Raw genomic sequence first — 14354 nt, forward strand, 5'->3', positions numbered from 1 at the left:
ATTTTCCCAACTCCTTTTTTAATTTGTAAAAGTGTCAGAGCAGTATCTGTGTGTGAGTTATCTCCAGGTCTTTGACTGTGAGGATCTGTCACATTCTGAGGCAAATTTGCTCCTTCAGCTGGCTTCCTATCTCTAAAGTTAGGCTTGCCCAGGTCAGCACAGAGACACTTTGAAGATAGCTGCTCTACAGGCAGAGCTGCCTTTTCTCAGGGAAGGGCTTGGAAACAATGCATCAAACAGAGTCAAAATGAATAAACCAAAATCCTCTTGTAGAATGGAAGATAACACCAGGACAATTGTTCCTTGCTTCCTAACATTTGCCTGCTGTTGTTCATGTATCTTTGTGCCTCATAGAAGCAGATAAAGGCCTTCATCATTCAAGATATTGATCACTTCTGAGGTGCTAAAGGGCTTTTACTTGGAGTTGAGGGTTCTTGCAGTGCTAAAGGCTTTTACTTGGAGTTGAGGGTGCTTGCAGTGTTGCTCAATTCGGTCAGTGAAAACATTCCTTTCTGTTTGATTCCCTGAGCAATTTCCAAGGCTTTTACAACTGTATGCAACTAAATAAGGACACAAAGTCGAATTTCCACAGTGGCCTTCAGGAGAGAGCTGCAGCTCAGCTTTTCAGCAATGTCTCAGCACTGACACAGCTACAATAGTCATATATGGCAAACAATATTTAAAGGCAATTCTAACACTTTAATCTAATTACTCACAACTAATTGTTCTGCTTCTTTGACCAACCCAATCAATGGTTAACTAACATCCACGAAGTGCTCCTCACTAGGATTTTTTTTCCTTCCTGGTCGATTACTGACTACACAATTTGTGAATGCATTTGTTCATTACATTTTTAATTTTAGCTGACAGGAAGGGTTATTAAAAACCAGCCAAAACATGTAAGAATTACTGGAGACTGCAAATAAATGAAAGCAGAAGAAAACAGAAACATTTGTAAAGGCTGTTGCAGCTCACGAGGAAAGAACAAGCAAAGGTGACAGCAAATTAAGGATAAATCAGAATGAGTAAAATCTTGCTCTGAGTTTTAAAGGCTTGTTTTCATTACTCACATTTTATTATGCAAATATCCACACAATCATAGAATACTTTAGAACTGTGTATTTAGAATAGAATAGTATTTAGAATAGAACCTTTGGAGAGCATCTGTTCCAGTGCCTTGTTCAAAACAAATGGAATTACATGAGGTTGGTCAGGATTTTGCTCAAAATGATAAGAGGATGTGCAGGGATGGATATTCTGCTGCAGGTCTGGACTAGAGACCTCCATCCTGCACCTGAATTTAGTAACCTCGAGGTGAAACTTCTTTTCCTTATAGCTGATTGGAATTTGCCAAGTTAAAACTCTTGGTTTTGCCCCTATTCCAGACAAATCTGGATCTGGCTCTTCTAGATCCTTCTGTTAGGTAACTGTAGAGAACCTCTCAGCCTTCTCTTCTCTATACATGCAAATATATCTAAAAGAGCAGTGCAGATAATGCTGCCAATCTCATTTTCACCACTACAAGAACAAATGTCTTATCCAAAGGGAAAAACTGAGTAAATGTAGAAGAGAGGGGGAAAAAAATCACCAGTCATTGATAAATATTTAATAGCTCGCTCAAGCTGACTCAAGTCCTGTAGTACTCTCTTCAGAAAATATTCATGTTAGGAAATCCTAATGTACTCAGACTTTGTTTTCCTTTGCAGTTCTGTACCTTGGACTTCATTTTCCCTAAATGACAAATGCAGAAGTATTTGCAGCCTCAATGAGTCACACAATCCAAGTGGTTCCTCTACTCTTCACCTCTGTTAAATCTCTTAATCAACGATCTAGGACAAGGGAACCCTCAGCAAATTTGCAGAGGACACTGAGCTCGATGGAAGTGTTGATCTGCTTGAGGGTGGGATGGCTATGCAGAGGGACCTGCTGGATCAATAGGCCAAGGCCAATAGGATGACATCCAACAAGGTCAAGTGCTGGGTACTGTACTTGGGTCACAACAACCCCATGAATGCTCCAGCCTTGAGGCAGAGTGGCTGGAAACTGCCTGGCAGAAAAGGACCTGAACATGAGCAAGCAGCATACTCAGGTGGCCAAGAAGGCCAACAGCAGCCTGGCCTGGATCCACAATAGCATGGCCAAGTGGGACAGGAGAAGTGGTTGTCTGCCTGAACTGGTGAAGCTACACCTCAAATATTAGGTTCAGTTTTGGGGCACTCACTCCAAGAAGCACATCGAGGTGCTGGAGCCAGTCCAGAGAAGTGCAACAAAGTTGGTGAAGGGTTTGGAGAACAGGGCTGGTGAGGAGCAGCTGAGGGAACTGGGATTGTTTAGGCTGGAGAAAAAAAGGCTTAGGGGAAGCTTTCTGGCTCTCTACAGCTCCCTGAAAGAAGGCTTGAGTGAGGTGAAGGTTGGTCTCTTTCCTCCAGTAACAAGTGATAGGATGGGAGGGAATAGCCTCAAGTTGCACCAGGATACATTTAGGTCAGACATTGGAAGAAACTTCTGGACTGAAAGCAGTCTCAAAACCTAGAACAGGATACTCAGAGAAGTGGTGGAGTTGTCATCCCTGGGGAGATTTAAGGGATGTGTAGATGTGGTGCTGGGGGACATGGTCTAGTGGTGACCTGTCAGTGCTGGTTAATGAATGGACTCAATATTCTTAAAGGCATTTTCCACCCTAAACAATTCTATGATTCTATGACAATTTTCCCTACACAAAACCAAATCAATTCAACCAGATCTCCAAATCTCCCCTCCAATCCAGAATTTATCTATAGAGAATGAGGGTTTAAACTCAGCTGCTATTTAGCAGATTGATGAAATGAAAAAGCATTAGCACTGCCTTTCTTCTTATAAGGATTTTAAGTTAAATATTGTACTTTAGTCATGGTTCTCTTTAGACTTTTCTGCACGTACTTGGCATCAGAAAAAATGTGACTGAATGTCTTTTAATGTTAGTCAGGATCCAAGCACTGTTCATAGCTTGGTGGCACTAGAGTCCCCTGAAGCATTTTTTCAGATGTCTGCAACTGAAAAATTTCTCTAGGCCTGCAGGCAAGAAAAATAGAGCTGCTCATAAAACCCACTGAGATGATGTGTTTGGAGACATAGGCAAAGCTTTTGAGTTTCCATTCCTGTAAATGAAGTCTTTTCCTGCAATCATCCTAATTCCAGGTGCTGGACTGAGGCATTCCAGGCTTCTTTCTGCTTGCTGGAAAAGTCCAGGTACCATGGAACACCTGAGAGCTTTCACAGCTTCATTTTCTGTGGTGATGGACAGAGTACTTCAGCTTTTTAATTCTATTTAGAGATGCTAAACTGCATTAGAATTCTAGGGACAGGATAGTGAAACTGGGCAGAGATGCTCAACATCTGCAAAACAATTGTCTTTGGATTTGCCCCACTAATGCAAGAATTTGAACAATGTTGATGAGTATTTTTGAGATTGCTTTCCTTAATTCTCCTCTTTTGATCCCTAAAAAATTCAAATGTGAGATCTTCAAGACCTGCCTGGATGCATTCCTGTGTGATCTGGTCTAGGTTATCCTGCTCTGGCAGGGGGCTTGGACTGGATGATCTTTCAAGGTCCTTTCTGCCCCCTAACATTCTGTGATTCTTTGAAACCATGCACTACAGAAACTAATAAACCTGCAACCCCTAGGGAGCTACTTGATATAGATAAAGTCTCCTTAAAAAACCCTATTTAAATATTTATGTCCAGAAAAAAAAATAATTAGGCAGTTGCCTTCCTCCAGCAGCTCGGTTCACAGTAAGTTTACATCCCATGAACACATACCCTCAAAAGACCCCCCAGAGCTAAACCTCCTGACTTGATGCTTGTCTGAATATAAGCTTTAATTCACCTGCCCACGCCTCTGTAATTTTTTAAATGATGTTGGTAATCTGACTGGTTGTCAGCATCTACCTGGAACAAGAATATCTGCTCTCCAGAAACAGCTCTTGATCTCCACTAATTAGAAAGGAAGCCTGGAGTGAACATCTCAGATGCAGATGTTTATGCTCAGCTAGATGACTCACTCGCCACAATGCTGTCTCTTTAGCAACAGAGATAATAGTCAGAGTCATCATAATTCAAGTAAAATAGTTCTGAATAATACTCAGTTTTCATCATACCATGGACCTACTCTCATCTCTTGACCAATTCATGTTTCCCTGTTACTGTGACATTTCTTTCCAACTCTATCCTTTTCAAACCAATTCTTACTACAGTGGATTCTTGCTCCTGTTTTTCTTAACTGTGATTTTTACTTGGCCATCCAGAATGGAAACGGGAATAGAAAATAGAAATAGAAAATAGAATGCTGGGGGTTGAAAGGGCTCTCCAGAGATCAGTGAGTCCAACTCCTCTGCCAGAGCAGGATCACCTAGGGCAGGTCACACAGGAATGTGTTCAGGCTGCTCTTGAAGATTTCCAGAGAAGGAGACTCCACAACCTCTCTGGGCAGCCCGCTCCAGGGCTCCAACATCCTCACAGCAGAGAACATTTTTCTGATATTGAGATGGAATTTCTTGTGAATGAGTTTACATCCATTGTCCCTCGTCCTTTCACTGGGTATCACTGAAAAGAGCCTGGCTCCATCCTCCTGACAGCCACCCTTCAGTTATTTGTAGACATTGATAAGGTCCCCTTCTCAGCCTTCTGAGGCTGAATATAGAAAGACAATGAAATGCTGGCCTTTAAAATTCTCTGAGCCTTGAAGGAGGATGTACTGTTGGAAACCCATCATGATTCCATAAATCTCCTCTGCCTTGAGCATGGCTCAGTATTCTCACTCACAGAAGGGGAATAACAACAACATTTGCTTCTGTTTTGAGGCTTTCAGACACTCAGATGGGATTGAGAAAAATCCAAAGGTTTACAGTTGAACAGAATGATGTCTTTGAGATGCACCTGTCCCAGGAACAGAAAGTCCAGGGTGTTAAGGCAATCCCCCAACCACTCCACTCAGCCCAAGTCTTACTGAGTGGTTTTGTTGACAATTCAAATGAGCTGAAGCCAAAGTTTAAAAGGACTGCAATTTAAATCAGCACCAAGAGTCCTCCACAACGTTGTGCACTGCTGTTGTGACTTCTTTTGCTTAAAAGGAGGTGAACTCAGAAGCAATTAATTTTGATTCAATGGTGTTACACCAGCCTACAAGTGCAGTGAGAGAGGGCAAGGTGATAAGCATCTCTGTGCCAGCTGACACGCTCAGCAAACAGATGGTGCATTTCACAGTTCTCCCTCTCTTCTCATACAGAAAAAGAAGGTAGGAACCAACCCACAAAGTTTCAATTCAACTGGTAAGAGAAATCAGCCTGGTAAACACAGAAAATGTGGGCATTTTACTTAGCTGTCTTAATCATACTGGAAAAAAACCCAACCCAAACGTGTATGCTCTTACAACATGAAAGCATTTCTCACCCCTTGCCAGGAGCGCTGAGGAATAAATCTGTAATGTCAAGGCTGACCTCCTTCAATCTATAGGTATAAATATACCAAAAACTGCCTTTGCTTTGAGTCACTAACACCCATTGTGCTTGCAAATGTAAAACAACCCAGTTTTTCAGAATGCCTCATTGTAAAGGATCTTCCAGTCTGCGCTCATGAAGATCTGACTCATTGAAATTAGCATCTACAGGAAGAAGTTCTTCAGGTGTTTGCTTTAAAAGTTTTTATATTGCACACTAAATAAACCAGCTGAAACCTAGGCCCTTAAATAAATAAGATGAAATCTAGGCCTTGTTATATTTAAGTTTAATCTCTGGTTGTGCAAATAATATACACTTAAAGCAAACATTGCCATTGACTGAGCCAATTTAAGCCAAAGCTGCAAAACAGAGGAATCTGTGCACTTTAGACTTCTTTTGGTTTTGGTTTGGTTGGGGTTTTTTTGGTTGGGTTTTGGGGGTGGTTTTTTTGTTTGTTTGTTTGTGGGTTTTGGGGTTTTTTTTTGTTTGTTTGTTTGTTGTTGTTTTTTTTTTAATCATAGCTGCCAGTAAAATAATTTAACAGGGGAATTAGCTCAGTAAATGTAAAATTAGGCTTTTTATTCTCCCAATATTAAGTTACTCAGGCAAACTCACAACCTGGGGGTTGCACAGACAAAAAATTGTTACTAGATCTGGCAGAGGCAAATTCCAGGTTGGATGATCTATGGAGGTCCCTTCCAAGCCCTAACATTCTATGATTCTGTGTGATTTTGAGTGTCATTCCCTCTGCAAGCTCACCCTTAAACAGAAATCAGCCAGCTGCTAATTTGCTCATTTTACAAGATAAACTTAGAGAGCAAATGTCTCTGGATTTAAAGTAATCCACTGACATCTCTGTTCCACTACATCCCCTCGGAGCTGGTCACTGTCCCTAATTAGCCATAAACACTGAATGACACTAATTCTGATTTCCTGTTCCCAATCTTGACATTACTTTTTAAAAGGAGTTTCTCCCTCTGTGACACCAAAATGCTTTCATACCATTGAAGTGAGATTAGGGGCACTGTGCAGTTTATGTTTTACCAATTCTGTGCAAAAAAATTAAAGTCTCTTGAATTATGCAAGAATAATAATGTGCAAAGGCAATTTTGCAAACTCATCAGCAAAGGATGTGCTTGGGATCTAAATTAAATTTTACCTCAAAGCACTTGTCTCTGAAAAGAACAAACCTCAGATCATCTTTAGCAGCAGCAACTCCTTTAAAGTTTCCCAACGAAAAGTTAGGGATGGACTAACCTGCATTTCCTTTCCTACTGAAGAGATCAGAGCTCCTAGAGAAACTAAATTTGCCAGACAAGTTCTTGGCTTTGCAGAGGAAGATTTGGAGACTTCACTGCTTTGTTAACTAAAGGAATAAGCATCGGTATTAAAACTCCTTGCACGCATTATTCACAGGCTCACAGGATGTAAGGGGCTGGAAGGGACCTCTGAAGATCATCGAGTCCAAGCCCCCTGCCAGAGCAGGACCATAGAATCCAGCACAGGTCACACAGGAACACAGCCAGATGGATCTTGAAAGTCTCCAGAGAAGGAGACTCCACAACCTCTCTGGGAAGCCTGTTCTAGTGCTCTGTGACCCTCACAATGAAGTTCTTCATGTTGAGGTGGAACCTCCTGTGCTGTAGCTTATATCCATTACCCCTTGTCCTATCACAGGGTGCAGCTGAGCAGAGCCTGGCCCCTCCCTCTGGACCCCCGGCCCTCAGATATTGATAGACATTTATTAAATCCCCTCTCAGTCTTCTCTTCTCCAGACTAAAAAGCCCCAGGGCTCTCAGCCTCTTCTCATAGAGCAGTGCTCCAGTCCCTTCAGCATCCTTGTAGCCCTCCACTGGACTCCCTCGGGTAGATCCCAGTCCCTCTTGAAGTGGGGCTAGGAAAGTTACCACCTGTCAGGCACCCCATTTTTATACTCTTTGTCTTTATTTTTCTCTCTGACAGGAAGAGAAGTAGTCATTAGTGGAAGTTTGGGTAGCTTTGTAAACAAGCATTTCATTCAGATCTCCTCTGCACTGAGAGAAAGAGTGTCACTGAGTCATCAGGGAGGAGTATCTATACATCACTGCTGACCAATTCCCAATACATGACACTGATCAGAAGATGGAAAGGTCTACACCCTACACCCCATTCCTCAAAGCCACCTAGTTCTCTGAAAAGAGAAGTACTCATCAATCAGGCTATGGACCACCTCTGCTGAAAAGGCTGTGATTGCACTCTCTGGCTTTGATTTATAGAGCATGCATTGCTGCCTTTTAGTGCCTTTCTCTGAGATATGACAAGACCCCACGTGGAGCTGGTAAAGAGCTGTAAATGAACAAGAACAGCAAGATCTGCAGTATCCCTCGGGGCCAAAATCTTCTTATGATCCTTCTTCTGCCCTTTAGTATGAGAGCTTTGACATCTTGACAGCTTTAATAGATACCCAAGAGGCTGAACAAAGAAGGAAGATCTTCATAGTCCATCTTGTCTTTTTTAAAATGCTGAAGGATATTCAAACAGTGGAGCAGTAATACTGGGGGCTAAGGGAAGCAGGTAACAAGACAGTGCTTTAAAATAAAAGAGTAATCTTTAGGTAGTGACACAAGAAAAAAAAAAAAAAACACAACCAAAACACCACAACATTCAGTTAGCAGTATCCCTGCCCATCTCAAGTTGTTATCACAGAAAAAAAAGAAAAAAAAAAAGAATGCTTTGATTTATAAGTCCAAAGGTTAAATCACAGTTACATCCCCTGGGATCTGATTTCTTGCTTCATTTTACATCTTCCCCAATTTCCTTTAATTTTACTTTCATCTATAAAATAGGTCTCATAACTGGTCTGGTGTCAATACGTAGCTTCATAAACATTCTGGAGAAAGCAAATAAAAAACAGTAACAGGGAATATAGAGAAAATAAAAATCCTGTTCTGTATAAACAGGCTCTATGCAGAGTTAACAATGAGAAATACCTTAGTAACATCATCTATCTTTAACCACAAAGGACTTCAGGAAAGTGATGGCCCAGCACTACTGTAATGACATCTATGGAAGTTTAGCAATTGAGCTCAAGGGGACCAGAGTCTAGCTTTTCACAAGATCAACAGTGAAGGATCAGTTTGACCACCAGCAAATGGACCAGCTCTGCAAAGAAATGTGATCGTTGCTTTAGAGATGACATTAACTCTAGGACTTCAGGTCTGGAAGGGAAATTTTCACAGGTGACTAAATGCATGCAGTTCATTCTGTGAGCCCTATGGCTAATTAAATAAATAATAATTTAAAAACCCAAACCAAAGGAAAGTTAACAAAAAATTCCCCATTCTTATGCCTTTTTCCTCCACCCCCATCTCTAGAGAGAGTTAAAGATATAGATGAGACAGAAGGTTACTCACCGTCGAGGAGTCACCGCTTCCGGTCTCAAGCGTAGCTCCCTCAGCACAGGTGGGTGGGTGGGTAGAAAGTTGACTAGCCCTGCCCCCATCTATGACATCACACTCTACCTCATAAAAGGTAGTGAAAGTGCTCTGAACTCCAGTCTGATTTCCGAGAGATACAGAAAAGAGATAGTGAGAGAGAGAGCAAGAGAAATATTGTGCCGCAGTGTAGAGGTGTGGCGAGAGGCAAACGTGTGCTGAAGGAGCTATGCTTGGTCAAGGAGACAGGGACTCTTCCACGACGAGTCACCCCGCTGTCTGCTGGCTCCTCTCACTTGCTCTCATAGCACAGGCTCAGCAGGCAAGCCCTGCAGGCTTTGCTGACTGAGAAAAGGGATAAATTCTGGTGCTTTCTGATGAAAGCCAGGGAGGACAGAAAGCTGTGTCCCCTTTAAAAGCTGGCTGACATCACATTGGGCTTACGAATTTGCTTACTAGACCTCCAAGTGGCATTATTGTGTGCATGGTTTTGAACAGACAGACTGCACAAAAACATAACCACTGATTGAAGGAGCTGGATTTCCAGTGACTGCAACTGGAATGGCACTTGCGTCCACCAGTGCTGAATAAATCTTATACAATCCAGCCCCTGGGGCTGACCCTTGAGTAGAATAAAAAAGAGGGTAGGCCACCTACACCACTGTATGAAGGAGGAGGTCAGGGAAAAATGATGTTTTTCACACACTGAAAATAAGAACTGACAAACTGTGCTGAAAGAACAAGTGAGGGAAGTATAAAAATTCTGGGCACACATTGATTTACAGAGCACACTTGAAAGGTACAGAAAATATCAAACCAAAATTGCAAAGAGGTGATGTATTTTTTTTAGACAATGAGAACTGGAACTAGAGGGCTTCAAATGGGACAGTCATTCCAGTTGATTGGAAATGGGATTTTCATCATCTAAATTCTGGAACAGCAGGTTTGAGAGCAAGCATAGTTGCTTATATTATCCACTTAATAACCTAACAAATTAAAAATGAAAAAAAGTACAGACTGCTAAACCTAAGCCCATTAAATAAAACTGGGGGACTATGCAGTGCCAGTGAAGTCATATCCTAAGATCCTGCCTTCTGGAAGAGGAAAAATGAATGCTCCTCAAATCTCTTTTAAGAGAATGCATTATAAGCACACAAATTTAATATGGACATTTCCCCTTAAGCTCTTTGTTGCTACAAGGATCATGTAAATTATAATCTAATCATGATTATTTCTTCAGTCTTAGCAATGATTAATGTGTATTCCCTGCTCTCTCTGTGTGCACTGTGGTTTCCTCTCCTTTCCTTCTGTAGTATAAAGGAAGTGTGTGACCCATGTCTAGCAACAGTCACTTCACCTAACAACAAAAGTTAAGTATTTTTCTTCTTAACCTTCAAAACTCTTAGCACAATCTAACCCTGCAGTCCCTGTAAATGCTGCTTTGCATCCTGGATATTTGTGGATTTAAAACCTCAACAAATTGGCTTAGTCCAGTTGAGTACATGAAGAGGTGTGGTGACTGTTTGAGGTGATCTATACAGGAACACAATGCAAAACTAGGCTGCATCTGAGTAATGCAAAGTGATGATAGTGCTGTGAATTTCAGCTGAGAACAGAATCAAACATCTGTCTGATTTCTCAGTACATCATCTTGACCTCAAGCTATTTGCATACTGGAAGACAGGAGGAAAAACACCTCTGCTGCTCTGTATTGCATCTACTCATCATTAACTCATATGTCTGCTACTCTGCCAAAGAGAAAAGAAAAAAAAATGAACTTTTAAAAGATTTATGGTAAAATGGAGCAGTTAGAATTCAATTGATTCATAACTTAGGGAGCCTATGACTTGACTATTGCACCACAGTTGTTTTTGCCAAATAAAGTAGGAATGTATTTCAAAGTCCAGTGAAGCCTAGTTTTGACAAAGACAAGGATGTTCCCAGGATATATCCTCAAATGTGAGAAATATTCCACTTGTAGTAGCAGTTCTAATATTGCCCACAAAGAAGTAAATTGCCTTTCATTGGGAGAGAAACCTATGGGAGTAGCACAATTGAATTCCAGAAGACTGAGGATGGCCAAGAATATTCTTCCAGCAAGCAGATAAGATGAGAAATATGGGGAAAATTGATGGATTACATCATGACAGTGTGATATAAATAGCCCTACAGATTAGGTAGCACATAATAGCCCAGGAGGTACTTTGGGCTAGCACTGCTGAAGTCTGTAATCTTGTTTTGGCTTGTTTAGTAAGATATCTGTAGCTGATAACGAGAAAATTAAGGTAAGAGCAAGAAAGATAAGACTGATTTGATACACTAGATCACATCTTCACCTGAACAAAGGCAGAGAAAGCTTACAGCTAACTGAAAACATTATGAAGATGTTTATACATTCAAGAAAGGAAGGAAATCTTCCAAGTGTTCCAGGGAATGCAATTAAGATTCATTAAATGAATGCATGGAAATGCAAAGAGAGAGTTAGCAAAGACTCTCAAGCATTTTCTTAAGGGATGTGAGTTATGCCTAAGAGCATAAGAAAACTACGCGAGCACAGAATAAGATCTCAGGCATGAGAAATAAAAACAAGTCCATGTTCAGTTTGACATCAAAGATCTGTCAGGGAAAAAACCCCAAACCAACAAAGTGCTTTCTTCCTTGCTTAAGAACATGGACAGATGATGGGCAATGGGCAGCCATCACGAAGGTCCCAGTAGCAGCTGTCTGCAAAGTTTGAGTATAGCAAGACTATGAAAAGCTGAGGAGTACCAACCACATAGAGACTTTACCTACAGAAGGTAAAAATGGATATATTTTAAGAGATTGAAACACCAGCTTGAAAAAGCCTGGTAAAAATGCCAAGCTGACCCATATAAAAGTTTGAGATCTCAACACAGACACACCTCCACCCAATGTCCTCTTGCTGCAGTGGATCAGCTTTAAGGAACTGAATGGAAGAATCTCTTCTTTACTATTGGTTGTAGCTAAGGAGTGATGAAATATGTAACCTTACTCAAAAAGCTGTAAATTCTCTGATGTTTTTGAGAATGGGACTGTTGAATCTAGTTGCAGGTATAAAAAAGGATGAAAGTGTTTCTGCAGTCTTTAAGCTTGGCTGCTGATGCTCTGCTCCTCTGTTAGAGAGTTCTGATGTACTCTTTGATGAGATTCAGGCCCAAATCACTCCAATGTTCTGTTTGTTATGTACCCAGTCACAGAATCACACAGAATCACAGAATGTTAGAGGTTGGAAGGGACCTCCAGAGATCATCAAGTCCAATCCCCCAACTTAGTTCAGAAGGCATTTTGATGGTGTGTTAGAGTCAGAAGGAACTGATGTGAACAGAAAGCATTTGAGAATATCTAACAGGAAGAGGTTAGGGTTGATTTTTCTGCAGCTGGATAGTTTTTTACCTTGATTCCATATTGATGTCTTCGATACATGATATAAAACAAGCCCAGCTGCTTATCAGTTAAGTAAGATTAATGAGGTGATGTGAGAACAGACATTTTTCCTTTGTTCCTCTGAGGTCCATAAATGATAATAGTAATAATACCATGTTCCATGTGTAGAAGAAAATATTTCAGAGGCTAAAGATATGAGGCAACTCTTAACTTTCCTCACCTCTTCCTGAAGGCTGTTCTGAACTCCTGCATTGAGTAGAAATGCATTCCTGTTGGGAATTTCATGAAATACTTTGTTGGAAGTTGTTTTGTTCAGTATTTGCAATTGATTCTGCTCAGCTTTGGAAAACCTGCTGATGCTTTTCCTTGAGGGTATGTCTTCTTGCCTCTGAGTGTGTCTTGTGTGTGTGTTACTCATCTGCAACTCAAGGTGTCAAGAACCATCTTGAAAGTTACAGGCACACAGGATGGCAGGGGCTGGAAGGGACCCAAAGAGATCATCGAGTCCAATCCCCCTGCCAGAGCAGGACCATACAATCTAGCTCAGGTCACAGAGGAACACATCCAGACAGGGCTTGAAAGTCTCCAGAGGAGGAGACTCCACAACCTTCCAAGAATCTGATGAGTCTGAACTGAAATCGTTATTCTTTTAATAGCTGCAAAAGCACCCTCTGATAATACCCTTGGAAGGCAGATTAAGTCTCACCATTATCCAAATCAGGAGGTTAAATAATTGTTAAGAGCAGGAAGATAGGCTTCTATGTAAGGAAGAGTCCAAAATCTCCTACTGTGTGTTACAGCTGTTGTTATGTAAATTCAGTCCTCCATAATTCCATGTGCAAGAAACAAACCAATTCTTACTGAAAGCCTCACAATGTACCTATCAGCAAATTTATGCTGTAGACTAAGGAGGCCAACTGAGAACACCCCAGGGGAAAGGAATTCTTAGTTAATGCAGAGTGGTAAGGCTTGGTGCCAAACCACATCCTTTAAAGGCAGTAAGACAGGGAAAGAGGTGAACAGGAACCAGCACCAAGCCCTCACGTTTTCTTAATTATTTTTATAGCAATAATCCTTTAGGACCATACCTTGGGGTGTGTTAGAATGGTCTCTAGGCCTTGCTAATTATTGCAGGGCTGGTGCAGTTTGAATATCAGAAAGTCATAATATTCTCATTTTCTTCCCAGCATGGCCTGGAAGGGGAAAACAAGCTGGACTGAAGCCACATCTGCTGTAGCAGGAGAGCTTTGGATTTGAGTGCAAGTACAATTTTTAAAGCAAATGCAGTCTGTAATGAAGAATATTCATCAATAGTGCCTTCAATTCTCTATTTTTTTTTTCTGTGAACACATTTGTTTCAAAACTCAGTCTGTAATCTGTAACACTTTGCTTTGTTCTCCTGGAATTAAATGGCTGAACACTATGTGGTATCAGAAATGCTTTCCTTCGCAGAAAACTCCTCTAATGAGAACTTTCAATACATGCAATCTCGAGAAATTCATGAATATTTGTTACCTGATAAAGCACAAGAGCATGTTCCCTGTAGCCAAAATGTTTCTTGATAAGGATAAAAGTCTGATGTGTCTCCATGTTAACCTTGTAAATAAAGACATACAGACGAGGGGCATGCTTGCTGTCTCTGTGAATATATTCTAATGAAGATAAGTGCAGTGTGATTTTGGTTTGCAAATGAAATTCTAGCTGATACCTTCCCATTTGCACAGCAGATATTATTTCATCTTTCTCTGTGTATGTGTTTCCATGGGCTTTTAAATACAATGAGATATTTTCTTAGTTCTCAAAACAGCCTTGCATCAAAACATTATAGCTTCGAAAGAACTGGGACTATTTCAGAACAAAATATTTTCCTTTGGAATTGTCTTAAGCTTTACTCATTTGCTTTTCCTTTCTGCCCACCACCAATCCAACTTCATTTTCTTCAATGGCTTGGAAGAAATAACCATAACACTAAACTCATAGATTCATAGAATGGTTTAGGTTGGAAGGGACCTTGATAATCATCTAGTTCCAACCCCACTGCTATGGTTATAGACACCTTCC

At 40.9% G+C, this 14354-nt stretch overlaps 1 protein-coding gene across 6 annotated transcripts in view; it reads right to left on the minus strand.

Moving 5' to 3' along the window:
- Positions 1–14354, minus strand: part of CTNNA2 (catenin alpha 2) — a 546312-nt gene that overhangs the window by 14674 nt on the left and 517284 nt on the right. For 3 of the 6 annotated variants that reach the window (XM_054391624.1, XM_054391623.1, XM_054391622.1), the window contains one exon: positions 8868–9011. The exons of the other annotated variants lie outside the window; for them this stretch is intronic. In XM_054391624.1, coding sequence (XP_054247599.1) covers positions 8868–9011 — 144 coding nt within the window. The remainder of the gene's footprint in view (positions 1–8867; positions 9012–14354) is intronic. 6 annotated transcript variants of the gene reach the window in all.

The sequence above is a fragment of the Indicator indicator genome, chromosome 23 (assembly GCF_027791375.1).
Source record: "Indicator indicator isolate 239-I01 chromosome 23, UM_Iind_1.1, whole genome shotgun sequence".
Lineage (NCBI taxonomy): Eukaryota > Metazoa > Chordata > Aves > Piciformes > Indicatoridae > Indicator > Indicator indicator.